The sequence below is a fragment of the Megalobrama amblycephala genome, linkage group LG15 (assembly GCF_018812025.1).
Source record: "Megalobrama amblycephala isolate DHTTF-2021 linkage group LG15, ASM1881202v1, whole genome shotgun sequence".
In the NCBI taxonomy this organism is placed as follows: Eukaryota; Metazoa; Chordata; class Actinopteri; order Cypriniformes; family Xenocyprididae; genus Megalobrama; species Megalobrama amblycephala.
The window spans coordinates 6,205,405-6,221,839 of NC_063058.1; the positions used below are offsets into that span (position 1 = coordinate 6,205,405).

At 39.2% G+C, this 16,435-nt stretch overlaps 1 protein-coding gene across 1 annotated transcript in view; it reads right to left on the bottom strand.

Moving 5' to 3' along the window:
- Positions 1-16,435, bottom strand: part of kif21a (kinesin family member 21A) — an 80,928-nt gene that overhangs the window by 31,405 nt on the left and 33,088 nt on the right. The window contains 9 exon segments of the mRNA XM_048158334.1: positions 490-558; positions 662-769; positions 1,462-1,661; positions 4,041-4,212; positions 4,214-4,230; positions 4,518-4,632; positions 4,727-4,811; positions 8,738-8,800; positions 9,377-9,586. Coding sequence (XP_048014291.1) covers positions 490-558; positions 662-769; positions 1,462-1,661; positions 4,041-4,212; positions 4,214-4,230; positions 4,518-4,632; positions 4,727-4,811; positions 8,738-8,800; positions 9,377-9,586 — 1,039 coding nt within the window.

The window sequence follows — 16,435 nt, forward strand, 5'->3', positions numbered from 1 at the left end:
AAAATGTGGATTTAGTGTTAGAAAGCATGAAGCTCGTGGTCTGTTAGTCAAGTCCGAAGCAAGACGCAACCCATAGCAACGCGTTATGGCAACAACATCTCAGATAGTCTGATGGCAGATAAAAATAAACAGCAATAAATGACTTTCGAGTGATTTGTTACAAAAGTGCGCATCAAATATGCTAAGCACAGAAGCTTGAATGTATGTGTGTGATGTGCTAGAATAGACCTCATAGTTCTCACGCATCATGCACGCACATTTGAGCTTCTTCTTTTCCTTTTAATGGAAAAATATAAAAGTAAGTGACTTATTTTCGGGGTATATGCATGTTTAAGGAAATGAAATGTATAACACTAGGATTTTAATAATATTGTAAGTTAATAATATATTTTAAATCAATATTTTAAACATTATTTTATTGTGTGATTAAATATCAATGTGTCACACTTTGTAGGTACAGTAGAAACAAACTTCAGGTGAAAAATTCACCTCCTCAGTTTTTCTGCGCAGAATGAGCTCCTGTTGTCTCTTTTGAGCTTCAAGCAGTTTCAGCTGATGCTGTACAAGAGAAAAAAAAAGAAAAAAAAAACATCACATTGAGCATATTTCACTGTCAGTTGGCTCTTTCATGCTGCACCAGTGTTATTTTCCCATCATGCACCTCCTGTTTGCGCTGGTCCTTCTTAAGTGAGGCAATCTCTCGGTTCCTGCGGGATTCAGCCATTCTGCTCTTCTCCTGCTGCTCCTTCATCTGCTTCATCAGACGCACCTGACAACAGTCACCATAGCAACAGTCAGCTCATTTCAATGCTAATTTTGCTGTAGGATTTGTGCAATAGAAAGTGGATAATGATAATTAGAAAGACTATTTGTGCAGTATGTGTACCAATTTCAATTAAGGTATGAAACAAGATTCAGAATTAGAATCTGAATTTAAGGAAGCGGAGTAAAATAGAACTAAATTCAATGTCTTAATTTTAATTATCTTAATTGGACTGCTTTTTGATTATGTGATAAAATTATGTGAGTAACTCTGACAAATTCAATTACTTAACTGCCATATCTTATTAATATGATTTTGGCAAACAGTTTTCATTTTCATGAAGAGTGGTAATAATCTTACTTAGCAGTAGAAAAACCTTTACAAAATTAAATAGAATGTACTTTAATTTTAACTATGGACATTTCTGATGTGTGACATTTTGTATGTGATTATAATGCAATATATAACCATTATGTTCAATATGTCACTGTTTATTTTTATAGTCATCTATAAACAACTAGAGATTTTGTGAAAAGAAGCCAATTCTTAATTTTTGCAGCATGTTGCAGTAGGGGTGCTGTGTCTGTTAACCACTGGGAGGCGCTGTTTATAATCAAATATTTTGTGTTGTAATGGTGATTCAGCATTCTTCAGTGATTCAGTATACAGCCATGTTCAGTCTCCATGGTGACTCTTACTTTGGTTTTCTTCATTTCAGCCAGATCCAGCTGTAGTTTCTTTAGTTGTTTCTCATACTGTGATTGGTTCTTCAATAGACGAGCATGTTCTTTCTGAGCCGCCTGTAGTTTCTGCAGCTCTTTGTTCATGACACCAAGTTTCTTTTCGTATTCTGCTTTTATTCGTTTGCTCTTGTCCTCAGTGCATGATTCCATGGAGCCTAAAACAAACCATATAAACAAACAAACAAAAACCAAAACAAAACCGAAGAAACCAAACAAAAAACAAAACAAAACAAAACAAAAAACAAAAAAACAAAAACCAAACAAGAAACAAAACAGAATTTCTTAGCATTTCTCAGGGCATATTGCAGGCCGGACTCAAACCTGATCTACATGTTAAGAGTATTGTGTGTGTTGTGTGTGTGTGTGTGTTAACAGCAGAGTCATGACTCTGACTTAAATATATTTATTTCTCCACATTTCAAAATTTGAATATTTACTTAAAGGCTATATATACTGTATATATATATATATATATATATATATATATATATATATATATATATATATATATATATATATATATGATTTTTTATAAGTTGTCCAACTGCCGTCCACATCCGGTAAGTGAGGTCTGATCGTGCTCTGGCAACGGAAGTGATGTCTCGCACTCACTGAAGCAAAGCGCGAGACATCACTTCCGTCATCAGAATGCGTTTTTTGACCTCACTAACCGGATTCTGAAGGCAGTTGGACATGGTGTTTTAGAGGTAAAAAAATGATATAAATACTGTTTCTTTTCTCGCACAAACCAATCGTTTCGTGTCTTAGGACATCAATGTGTCGTCACAAGCCGCAGGGTTTAATTTGGATTTGTCTGTCGTGTTTTTTTGACTCTTATAGAGTTCCTATTGACACGCATTATACGGCTGACAGACTGCAACGGTTGAAGTTAAAAATCATCATTTGTGTTCTACTTAAGAAACAAAGTCACCTACATCTTGGATGCCCTGGGGGTAAGCAAATAAACATCAAATTTTCATTTTGGGGTGAACTATCCCTTTAAAGGCCCACTGAAGTGCCTTGGAACATGCAGCGTTATTCAGTGTGGTGACGGAATTTCCACTGAAACAGGAAGACAGGGCGAGATCAAACAGCTACTCTCCTTTTTTAAATATCCAATTGTGTTTCGCTTATATCACTGCTCAGCCAGAGCTGTTAAAGGATTAGTTCACTATCAAATAAAATTTTCCTGATTTACTCACCCCCATGTCATCCAAGATGTCCATGTCCTTCTTTCTTCAGTCGAAAAGAAATTAAGGTTTTTGATGAAAACATTCCAGGATTATTCTCCTTATAATGGATTTCAATGGCCTCCAAACGGTTGAAGGTCAAAATTACAGTTTCAGTGCAGCTTCAAAGGGCTTTAAACGATACCAGACGAGGAATAAGGGTCTTATCTAGCGAAACGATTGGATCATTTAAAAAAAAAATGTAAATGTATATGCTTTATATAAACAAATGATTGCCTTTCAAGTAGTTCCGCCAAAACCGCACTTTCATATTCTTCAAAAAGCTTATGCTGTATGTCCTACGCCTTCCCTATTCTACTTACGGAAAAAATAAAACTGGTGCTGCGTTTGTTCCGTAAGTAGAATAGGACCATCTGGAGGCCATTGAAGTCCATTATAAGGAGAAAAATCCTGGAATGTTTTCATCAAAAACCTTAATTTCTTTTCGATGAACAAAGACAAGAACATCTTGGATGACATGAGGGTCAGTAAATTATCAGGAAAATTTTATTTAAAAGTGAACTAATCCTTTAATCTCGATAAAGCCACATTTGACAGCGTATGACGGCCACAATGTAATAGTTTCATATTAAATCTAAAGGGGAAATCTGTTACTAAAGCAAAACTGTGATCATGATCATGTTGAGGATGTGTAGTTTGAAAAGTGTAGTTTGTTGCAGTGTTTCATTTTGAAATTTATGTTGGTGCATGCATGGCACCGGTATTATCTCATCAGTGCTGTTTTTTTAATGCCGAGTCTGCCTAACCATTTCTCCTCCTAATCTCCTCCATATCACTTTAAAATATAGCATTCTGTGTAGAATTCAGTTGGGTCCGATATGTTTTGTGACTGTGCATATGATCCACTCTATTCACCATATAGAAAATAGTAATAGTGTGAAAACAAGTGATCAATTTCAGCTGCAGCTTCAGTGTCTATTTATAATGTAGGGGGTGGGACGCTTCAGAATCTAGAGAGCACTTGATTGGACAGAAAATGTGATGAGATGCTGAAGTGATCGTTGATCCATATTGGACGAAAGTGAGAGACTAACTTTTGAATGCTTATATCTTCTAAATGTGAATTTTGTCATTGTTTTGGAGCACACTAGCTTACAGATAACAGTAAGACTAACATATTCATACTAAAAGCCAAAAACCTCAATTTTAATGTATGTTTCTGGCCTTATCGTGAATGACTAGTGCATATTGTTCCAAAGAAAACAACAAAAAAAGTTTGTGTTTTTCATAATCTTTCATTAAACTGAAAGTAAGAAATTTCCCTTTACTTATTTTTCAGCTTACCCATGTTCTGCAGCACGCGGTCTCGCTCCAACTGCGTGTCTCTGATTTTGCACTGCAGCATCATGAGTTTCTGTTCATACTGTTGTTTGAGTGTGTGCAGACGTCTCTGACTGTTCTCAAGCTCATCGATCAACTTCTGCTTGATGGCGATCTCACACGTGATGTTGGCCAAGATCAGCCTGAAAGTCCTCTGATCAATACAACAAAAATGAATAAATAAAATGTGTTTACATACAGATACTCATTAAACAGAATATTTTCACATTAAATATTAATATAAATATAATTCACTTCATATATGTGCTATATTGTATTAAAAAAAAATGAAATATTTTATTTGTACATCATTTTCTTTAAAAAACGAATAGAATTTGCATACTGAAATCCTCTTTTACTGAGAATTTGTCCTAATATATATATTTTTTTATGTAGCTTTAAGGCTGGTTTAAAAAAATGTTTTACAGTACACATCAGTACCCTTCTCATCCAGTTCAGAGTCAGACTCATCAGAGCTCTCCTCAGCATCCATTTCCTCTTCCTCAACTTCCTCCTCATCTTCCTCTCCATCCCCCTCCTCACGGTCACTGGCCTCCTATGGGAAACAATTTCATATCAAAAACTGTATGATGAGCTCCAGCCATAAAATACTGTATATTCTGATAGGGCAAGTGGAATGTCAATCATACCATCTCTGGCTCTTGATTGGTTGATTCTAACTGCTCTCTCTCGCTAATCTTCTGTTCGCCATCAACTGTTTCATCTTTGTTGGCACTGCAGGGGAAAATCAAAACTAGAAATTAAAAATATATTTGTAAAAGCACATTTTTTAAAAAAAAATATGCAGCATAGATTATCTGAAACAGAAAACAGAAAATTAGGAGGGAAGGAAAGAAAACTTGGTATTATGATGGACATGACGCAACAGAAAAGTTACATGGTTGGTATATTATGAAAGCAGATTTGCTCTTTTGAAAACACCGGCAATTCAAAACTTCCTCTCTAGTTCACTCAGACCATTTATTAAAACTAAAATGTTAAAACATCTCATTCAGAAATCTTCATGGCTATGATGTCACAGCCATGAGCTCATTAGCATATGACCGCCCAGATTCACATTTCAGCACTTAATCAGAAAATTGAACCTGTCCCCTAAGAACAACACTGTGAACTATTAATGAAAACTATTAAAAAGCACTTTTGGTCATTGAAATAAAGCTCAAATAAAATAAAGATATTAAATGAAAACTTAAAACTTTCAAAACTGAGTTTAAGGGCAAGCTCACGCTACAGGACTGTAAGACTACCTGAATCGTGATTGGTGCTCACACTACACAACAAGGTTTCTTGTCATCGGTCATCGTCTTGTTATAGCAGCGCGCAACGGTCCTGACCGACAACGAAAAAAAAATTTCTTAACACAAATTTATGCGAGAAATGACAAGATTTCTGTTTCTGTTCTACCTTGTCATTGCATCGCACACAATACAAGATCACATGATGATAATATCAAACAGGTGTGAAAATATTGTAGCATCTGTGACTGCTGGAAAAAGGATCACGTCAATGACATGCTCATACTTAACAAGCATCAGCGACCACAATGGGCACTTTTTTGGCCACGAACTGAGGGTTTTATCGCAGACCTTAGAAATCTGTCTGCAACAGCAAAATCCAGCCAAAAGTCGTGGAGTGTAAGCTTACCTTAAAGGGATAGTTCACCCAAAAAAGAAGATATTTTGAAGAATGTCGGTAACCAAACAGTTGATGGGCCCCATTGACTTCTATAGTATTTTTTCCATACTATGGAAGTCAACTGTTTGTTTACAGACATTCTTCAAAATATCTTCTTGTGCGTTCAGCAGAAGAAAGAAACTCATACAGGTTTGGAACAACATGAGGGTGAGTAAATTATGACAGAATTTTCATTTTTGGATGAACTATCCCTTTAAAGGTCCCATGACATGCTACTTTTTGGATGCTTTTATATTTCCTCGGGACGTGCCATTTCTGTGTTTGTAGCTTTAAATGCTAATGAGGAGGAGAGAGGCGGGGCAAGGGGGAGGGTGGGTGTGGCCCTGACCAGCTTGCGGCCACTGTACCATGCACTGATGTTGCTACAGCAGGACGTCTCTGAATGGTTAGTTTAAAATATTGTGTCTGGATACAGTACTTTAGTTGGTTTATGTATGCTGTTAGTTATTATCATGTAGCTAATGCTAGAGTACATTGTTGGCTTTTCATGTTGCTCTGATTTGCTATCATATATATATATATATATATATATATATATATATATATATATATATATATACACAGTACAGTCCAAAAGTTTGGAACCACTAAGATTTTTAATGTTTTTAAAAGAAGTTTCATCTGCTCACCAAGGCTATATTTATTTAATTAAAAATACAGTAAAAAACAGTAATATTGTGAAATATTATTACAATTTAAAATAACTGTTTTCTATTTGAATATATTTGACAAAGTAATTTATTCCTGTGTTGGCAAAGCTGAATTTTCAGCATCGTTACTCCAGTCTTCAGTGTCACATGATCCTTCAGAAATCATTCTAATATGCTGATCTGCTGCTCAAGAAACATTTAATGTGTACAATTGTACAAAATATTTGTGTACAATATTTTTTTCAGGATTATTTGATGAATAGAAAGTTCAAAAGAACAGTGTTTATCTGAAATCTAATCTTTTGTAACATTATAAATGTCTTTACTGCCACTTTTGATTGATTTAATGCATCCTTGCTGAAAAAAGTATTAATTTCTTTAATTTCTTTTCAAAAAAATAAAAATAAAAATTCTTACTGACCCCAAACTTTTGAACGGTAGTGTATAATGCTACAGAAGCTTTGTATTTCAGATAAATGCTGTTCTTTTGAACTTTCTATTCATCAAGGAATCCTGAAAAAAAAAGTACACAACTGTTTTCAACATTGAAAATAATCATAAATGTTTATTGAGCAGCAGATCAGCATATTAGAATGATTTCTGAAGGATCATGTGACACTGAAGACTGGAGTAACGATGCTGAAAATTCAGCTTTGCATCACAGGAATAAATTACTTTGTCAAATATATTTAAATAGTACACAGTTATTTTAATTTGTAATAATATTTCACAATATTACTGTTTTTTACTGTATTTTAATTAAATAAATGTAGCCTTGGTGAGCAGACGAAACTTCTTTTAAAAACATTAAAAATCTTAGTGGTTCCAAACTTTTGGACTGTACTGTAATATATATATATATATATATATATATATATATATATATATATATATATATATATATATATATATATATATATATATATAATTATCAGCTATAGACACTAACCAGCACCACTAAATTAGTCAGACCTCTGCCATTATTACAAATACCTTTTCGGATAGGTGCCATTGTGTAAAATGTGCTACCATGCCAACATCATTTATTTGTTTACAAATTTTATATTTCATAAATCTTAAAAGTTTTTACAATCTTTCTTATTACAATTACATTAAGCTCTGCAATCTGGAAATATCTGGAGATATCGCGTGCGCCATAACACCAGCAGCAGAACGGTTATCCAAACAATAAAGAAATGTACAACACTCACATTACAGTGTGTGTATTCACACACATACTTGATGCTATCTACCTTTACATTAGCGACAGTAACTGGGCTGTATTGGCCCACGTTGAGGAAGACATACAAAACTTTGGGAAGTTGTATCGGCGCATTACCAGAGAAAATATAATTAATCCACTATTTCTTCATAGGCTTGGATGAAGGAAGTAAAAAAATACTAAGGTGTTCATTTGTACATCCAGACACTGAGCAACTGCCATGCTTCGCTCGTTTGCAAGCCATGAGGTCTCTCGAGGAAAAAATAATATTGCGCTCGCCTCACACTGTAGTAGCTCATTTTTCTCATGGGCGGGCAAAGCAGAGAAAAGGGAGGTAACCTTTCCCCGTATGACGACATATAGGGAAGATTCCAGATTGGGCCATCTGAGCTTTCATTTTCTCAAAGGCGAAGCAAAATACCCAGGGCTCGGTTTACACCCATCGCCTTTTCTAGCCACTGGGGGACCATATGCAGGCTAGGGGAACTCATATTAATGTTAAAAAATCTCATAAAGTGAAATTTTCATGCCATGGGACCTTTAAGTTGAAGCACTATAATTATTAAAACTTAAAACTAAATTAAAGCTAAAGAGAAATATTAAAAACTAATAAAAATGTCAAAAGCATATTAAACCAAAATTGCTAAAACCAAAATTAAAATGAAAACTGAAAAATATATAAATAAAAGCTTAAAAATAGTGATAAATATTATAATACCATATAAATAATACTAAAGTTGTTGTAAGAGGGCGGAAAATGGTCATAAAAACTAAATTCTCAGAGTTTATGGTGAAAGTAGTAAGTAAACGTCATGGAAATGTTGTTGAAATGTCACCTAGACATGCTTAACGGGTTTCGTGAGATTCATCCATTACTACAACTTTTTTTTCTTTTTTTTTTACCCAAATACACTTTAAAGTACATGAATGAAGTATAAACATTTTCTGGGCTGTTCTCCAAGGCTGGAAACTACCTGCCTGAAAGACAATCAGAATTCAAAGGTTTCAAGCAGAGACGAAACACAGGGGGTTATGGTTAATTATAGAGGGGAAAGAGAGACACAGGGACAAACCTGTCTTCCTCCACCTCTTCCTCCTCATCCTCCTCTTTCTTGTCGCCCAGCAGCTGCTGGAGTCTTCAGCGGTCAGAGGTCAGAGGTGAAGGGTTAAAGAGAAAAAACGAGGAGCACAGAGAGAGACAGATAGAGAGGGTACGGTACAGACATTAGTAAAGACGTTGTTGATTACATGCAAACGTTCATTGTGGATAAGAACGCATCATATCAAGGGTATTATGGCTGATATAATATCTCTCTAGGTTTGTTTTATTCACTGTTCACTTTCAGCATAATTACTCCAGTCAAAAAGTGTCACATGATCCTTCAGAAATCATTCTAATAAAAAACAGATTTTTCCTCAAAAGGAGCTCATGCAAAACAACAACAGCAAGAACAGTTTTTCTATCTGCCGTTAGCAGGTGTGGTAAAAGAACCCTGATTACAGTCTTTACGATAATGCTTGACGTAGTAATTACACCGCTGAAAGAACAATACAGCTCACCATAAAACCAGACAAATCCCACAATGCTTCTGTTTCACTCAGCTAGAGATGAGGGGCAATTATTCATAACACAATCACTCTGAGCCAGTTACCATGGCAACAGCCCCTCCAGATACCACCTCACACTAAGATCGCTTTCACCCTTTTATTACCTCTTTTTTTTCTTCTTCTCCTTCCTCTTCAGTTTCTCCAGATCTTTCTTGGCGATCTCGATGATGTCGGTGGTCTCCTGGCTTGGGTCGGCCCCCAGCAGGGCAGGAGAGAATGTTCCGGAAGTTCCGTAGAACTGAGGACGGCTGGACGCTCGTGTGAGGTTCCTCCTCAGGTTTTCATTCACTGCTTCGCTCTCCAAAAGTTTGGCTCTGAAATACACACAAAAATGTAGAATACTTATTTTATATAAAACGAGTTATCTTATCAATGAGAGTGGATGCCAGGATGTTGCTATACAGTTGCCATGGTGTTCTGGTTGGTTGCTATGGTGTTTTTAGCAATAGAGTGCATTAGTGCCTGCCTACTTTTTCAGCGGCATTGGTTCCGGAAGTATTTTTTCCTTCATAAAGCAAAAGAGTAAAATATTTGACAAAAAGAGAAAGGTATAAGACTATGTACTTAAAGGGGTAGTTCACCCAAAAATGAAAAAAATGATCCCATAATTTACTCATGCTCAAGCCATCCTAGGTGTATATGACTTTCTTCTTTAAGCCAAACAAAATCAGAGAATATTAAAAAATATCCTGGCCCTTCCAAGCTTTATAATGGGAGTGAAGGGTACCCGACATTTTGAAGCCCAAAAAAGCACATCCATCCATCATAAAAGTAAGACAAATTTTCTGTAAGCCAAATATCCATATTTATAACTTTATAAAATATAATAACTAGCTTCCGCCAAATGGCTGTATGCATCGAGTTTTGGTGGAAGAGTGACCTCTGACCCGACACATGACCTATTGGCGGAAGCGCAAAGGATAGAGTGAAACAAAACACCGATCATGAATTATAAGTCTAAAACGAGAATTTGTTGGAGGATTTCAATATAAGAGAAGAGGAGCTTGAGTTTGTTGCCCAGCCCTATTTGTTTGAACTGTGAGAGGCATCTAAGCTTATGCTACTCCTACATCTTACGTCATGTGTCGGGTTAGAGGTCACTCTTCCGATGTACAGTATCTCGATGCGTACGGCCGTTGTGGGAAGCCATTTTTACAGAAACGCATCACTTTGCTTCAGAAGGCCTTTATTAACCCCATGGAGGTGTATAGATTACTTTTATGATGGATAGATGTGCTTTTTTGGGCTTTAAAATCTCTGCCACCATTCACTCACATTATTAAGAAGAGCCAGAATATTTTTTAATATAACTCCAATTGTGTTTGGCTGAAAGAAGAAAGTCATATGCACCTAGGATGGCTTGAGGGTGAGTAAATTATGAGATAATTTTCAATTTTGGGTGAACTACCCTTTAATGTCTTTAGCAAGGGAAAGAACTACAATCTCATGAAGCATTGCAACAGCAAATAAAAAATGATGGCGAAATATAACTGTTAATTTAAAAAAATGTTAAACAAATATAAAAAGACAATATACTTGAAGTTTATTGCAAAACATGCATATACAGGTGCATCTCAATAAATTAGAATATCATAAATATTTTTTTTTCTGTAATTTAATTCAAAAAATAAAACTTAAATATATTCTAGATTTATTAGACATAAGGTAAAATATTTCCAGACTTTTTTGTTTTCATTTTGATGATTACAGCTTGCTGCTCATCAAAATAAAAAAAATCAGTATTTCAAATTATTAGAATATTTAATTTCAATTTCTATTATATTACCATTCTCAGGGTATAAATACTGGGTTTAGGTCAGTATGTCAGCAGATATACATGGAACACAGAGGTAAGAGTTAGTTATGTGGCAGGTTTATTGAGAACAAGGAGGAGAACAACACAGTGGAGAAGGATATTCTGGTAAGTAAGCTTGGCGAGGTAACGTTTTTGTTAAAGTCTTATCTGTGGTTAATGAAGTCTTTCTGTTTTCCAGGGGTCCAGACGGAACTGAGGAACGAGGAGATGATCAAGGTTGGGAGCTGAGGGTAATCCAGGGAACAGGTAAGTAGCAAGCAGGTAAGTGAGTCGGGTTGCGCAACATGGTAAGGTTGAGACCAGACAGTGAGTGAACGGGAGAAGTGCTGTTTTATAGTGCTGGCTGGAGATTGCTGACAGGTGTGTATGATTAGTAGTCTGGTGATTGGGATCTGATGACGGTGGTGGGTGGAGACGGTGGTGACTGTGTTGACTCGCTGACAGTACCCCCTCCTCCAGGCAGCGGCTCCTGATGCCCTTCTATAGCGACGGGGTCGACCACGGCCTCTGTGTGCTGGTCGGTCAGGGTGGTCTTGGTGAAATTCGGCCAGGAGAGCAGGATCATCATCTCGGTTGATCTAGGATCTTTCCTCTGGACCGTATCCTTCCCAGTCAATGAGGTATTCTAGATGGCCACCCTGTTGCAGAGAATTAAGGATCTTATGCACTCTGTAGATAAGGGGTTCTTCAATGACTTCGGGAGGAGGAGGTACTGGCGGCTCATCAGGTGCTGTGGAAGAGGGAGACACAGGTTTAAGGAGTGACACATGGAAGGATGGGTGGATGTGGTACCTTGGGGGGAGCTGGAGACGGTAAGTGACTTTGTTAATCTGCCTCTCGATGGTGAAGGGACCTATATAGCGGGGACTTAGATGGCGGAGACGTAGATCCCGTGTAGAGAGCCAGACTTTATCTCCCAGATGATAGACGGGGGTAGAGGATCGACCTGGCATCTGCAAAATGTTTATGTCTCCGCACAGCATGCTGGAGATGGACATGGGCTGAGTCCCACACTCTTTTGCTCACTCGAAACCAGTGGTCTATAGCTGGAACATCAGAGGGTTCCTCCGTCCAGGGAAATAGAGGGGGTTGGTATCCGCGTATGCACTGGAAAGGGGTAAGGCCTGTAGTGGTCTGTTTGAGGGAATTTTGTGCATACTCGGCCCATGGGAAGAAGCGGTTCCAGCTGTGTTGGTTGTCATGGCAGTAGGCCCGGAGATATCTCCTGATATCTCCTGAATCTTCTGCTCAGTCTGGCCGTTAGTCTGTGGATGATATCCAGATGAGAGGTTGACGGAGACATTGAGGAGTTTGAAGAAGGTAGTCCATACTCGGGAGGTGTACTCCAGGCAGTTTTTGAGATGGCACAGACTGAGCATCCCTGGACGTACAGGGAGACATCTCGGGCCATACTGGGCCACCAGTAACAAGCTTGAAGGAGCGAGAGAGTTCACTGTCTGCTTGGGTGTCCAGAGCCCGTGGAAGCATGCAGTGAACCCAGAAGGGTCTTCTTTAAGGAGGTGGGCACATAGATTTTACCTTCTGGGCCTCCCAGAGGAGCGGGTTCGGATACAGTGGCGGTGCGCATTTGATCCTCCAGGTCCCATTGGATGGGGCTGACGAGAATGGCTGGAGGGAGGATAGGTTCAGGTGTGGATGGTTCTTCTGGAGCATGGATACGTGAGAGTGAGTGTGCCTTAACATTCTTCTCTCCGGGTCGGTAGGTGATGGTAAACTGGAAGCGGGTGAAGAAGAGTGCCCAGCGGGCTTGACGAGGATTGAGCCTCTTGGCTGAATGGAGATATTCCAGGTTTTTATGGTCGGTGATGACTGTGAACGGGCGTTGAGCTCCCTCCAGCCAATGCCTCCATTCCTCCAATGCCAACTCGATGGCCAGCAGTTCTCTGTTGCCGATGTCATAATTCCACTCCGCTGGGGAAAGCTTCCTGGAGAAGTAAGTGCAAGGGTGGAGATGAGGAGGCTCTCCGTGATGCTGAGAAAGCACTGCTCCCACACCAGTGGTGGAGGCGTCCTCTTCAACAATGAAAGGGAGTTCCGGGTTGGGATGAGTGAGGATGGGAGCAATGCAAAAGGCATCTTTGAGTGTTTGGAAGGCGGCTCGAGCTTCTGATGTCTAGGACAGAGACTTGGGCATGTGACGGAGCATGGAAGTAAGTGGAGATGACAGGATGCTGAAGTTCTTGATGAATCAACGGTAGAAATTAGCAAAACCTAGGAAGCATTCAAGTTATTTGACAGTTTGAGGTAGAGGCCAAGTCTGAATAGCCTGGATCTTCCCCTGGTCCATTTGGATACCATCAGCACTCAGGATGTACCAGTGGAACTGGACCGTGGGGCGATGGAATTCACATTTCTCAATCTTCAGGTAGAGATGGTGTTTCCTGAGTTGTTGAAGGACCTGCGTCATGTGGTGGCAATGTTCGGCCAAGTTCCGGGAGTATATCAGAATATCGTCAATATAGACGATAAGGAATCAATGGAGGAACTCCCAGAACACCTCGTTCATAAACCTCTGGAAATGGATGATGAGTTGGACAGGCCATACGGCATAACCTGGTATTCATAGTGGCCAGGAAGGGGTAATGAATGCCATCTTCCACTCATCTCCCTCCCTGGATATGAACGAGGTTGTAAGTGCTCCGCAGATCCAGCTTCGAGAATATGCGGGCCCCACGGAGTTCTTTGAGGGCGGCTGGGACCAGGGGAAGAGGATAGGGGAGCTTGACTGTTTGGCTGTTGAGGGTCCGGTAATCAATGCAGGGCCAAAAGCCTCTGTCCTTTTTGCTCACAAAAAAGAAGCTCGAGGCCGCAGGAGAGGTAGAGGGTCGGATGAACTGTTGTCGGAGAGACTCTTGGATGTAATCCTCCATCGCCTTGCACTCCAGGATGGACAGGGGATATGCCCGTCCCTTAGGAGGAGTTGCACCAGGCAGCACGTAATTGATTTTAATCATCAATTAAAATGACCAATAAATTAATTAAAATGTTTGTTTTCTCTATTCAGATTTCAATAATCAAAAACAATCAAACACATTTAATAAATGATTATGGATTAGAAGATGAACAACTTTTATTAATAATTAAAATTCAGAAATTCTGCCTTGACTAATTCTTCTGGCTTTTATTTTTTAATACAAATATTATCAAAACGATGAAAATGAAATTAACTTTTTTATTATTATTTTGAGAAGTATTCTATTTAACAATCATAATAAATTTCAGTCAATTTCTTCGAGTTATTTTGACGGGATGTAGTGAAGAGCCCTGAGTTTCAATGAGTTGACAATGGTTTTTCTCAAATAAAATGATGAAATGCTCATTAAGCGCTTTCTCAGAGCAACCTTGGATATGTTTGTGTTCATGTCCTCTGATAACGAGCAACGGCAAACACTGAAAAAACAATAAGAGCGTCGCACATACTTGAGTATGTAGTACAGGAAACGGCGCAGCTCATTCACACAGAATGACATGCAAAACAAACAGATATATTTATACAGCCGTCTTTTTGCGCTTTAATATTCACAGACCCCGCCTAGACCATGTCACGATTTTATTTATTGTACAGCTCTGCTTTCGTTTTATTCATCAGTCCAACAAATCGCGCGTTTTTACCTGACATCGCTGCGTTATACTGTACATTCCATTTTCATTCCGGGATTCCCTCTCCATCACGCATATCATATGACCTAAGTTATAAACGGAACATACCTGCATCTACACGGATGGTGTTCTCGAATATAGGTTAACATGTATGATGTGTTTCCTCCTTTTGCAGGTACGCCTACTTTGCGGCCACATTGTTTTTGGATATCTACACTCAACTCGAGGACAGCCCCGCGTTTGTTTTTCTATATCTAAAGTATTCCCATAATGCAAATTGTAACTTATTTTTCAACGGGGCATTAGAGATAGCAACTTCTGTCTCTGACATCGTCTGCTGTATGTGTGGAGCAAGTTTAGAGTAGTGAAGTAGAAAGTTGTTGTCTATGCGGAAGTGAAATTCTGCGTCTTATTTATTTATTTTTTACGTACGTGTACGTACGTGATATATCGTCATACCGGTATATCGTTACAACCCTATTCACTAACCAGGGGTTCAGGGACATTTTCCCTGGATGGTTTCCACCCTTAATTCCTCATGACGTTGAAGTGGTAATTACAGTCTTTTCAACAGGTTTGGCGAGATGAAGTTGCCGGAGGAGCCCGAGTCAAGGAGGGCACGTACTGCAACAACATAGCGTGGGGTGAGCAATTGTACTTCTAGTAGTGTTAAATTAGAAATTGAAGGATCACATTGGATGGTACTCACCTGCAGGACGTGGAGGACGTGTTGGACACGTTCGAATCAGGTGCCCAGATGTTCCACAATACAAACACAGTCCATTAGTCCATATGTCGTGCACGTTCCTGCTGGGTGAGACGACTGGTGTCCATCTGCATGGGTTCTGGAACTGGTAGACAGGCAGTGGGTGAGAGCGGAGAATGAGCAGTTAATTCAGGCAGACAGGCGGTAAGATGTTGGGAGATTTTCCACTGCTTTCTGCATAAAGCTCTCCAATCCGACTGTATTATCATAGATGGCCATCTGGGCTCGGAGTTGTGGGTTCAAACCTTGTCGATATGCAGTTAGGAGTGCCGTTTCGTTCCAGCCTGCAGGAGGCCGCTAGAGTCCGAAACTGCAGTGTGTAATCGCTGGCCGAAGAACTGCCTTGCCAAAGGCGGATGAGCTGGTCAGAAACAGAGAGCGCTCCTGTAGCGAGACGAAAAACTTCATGGAAATGAGAGGAAAAGTCATCAAAAGAATCCACAAGGAATCAATTGCGAATCCCAGATGGTTCGAGCCCAGAGTAAGGCCTTTCCAGAGAGCAGGGATATGAGAAACGCCACTTTGGATCATTCATTGGAGAATCTATGAGAATGCATTTCTGTGAACAGGGATATTTGAAGTAGAAAACTGCTACATTCAACCGCCTTACCCGAATAGTTGGAACGCATGGCCATGGGACTGGCGGAGGCAGATTGATGGTGTGGATCCGGAGATAGAGCCGCACGAAGGCAGCTGACGAGCCCTTCGAAAGGATTCTCAGCGGCGGGAGCCGGGCGCTCCATCTCCAGTGTGAGAATAGTATGGTCTGATTTTCTGTCAGCAGATATACACGGAACACAGAGGTAAGAGTTAGTTATGTGGCAGGTTTATTGAGACAAGAGGATAACAACACAGTGGAGAAGGATATCCTGGTAAGTAAGCTTGGCGAGGGAAAGTCTTTGCTAAAATCTTATCTGTGGTCAATGAAGTCTTTCTGTTTTCCAGTGGTCCAGATGGAAC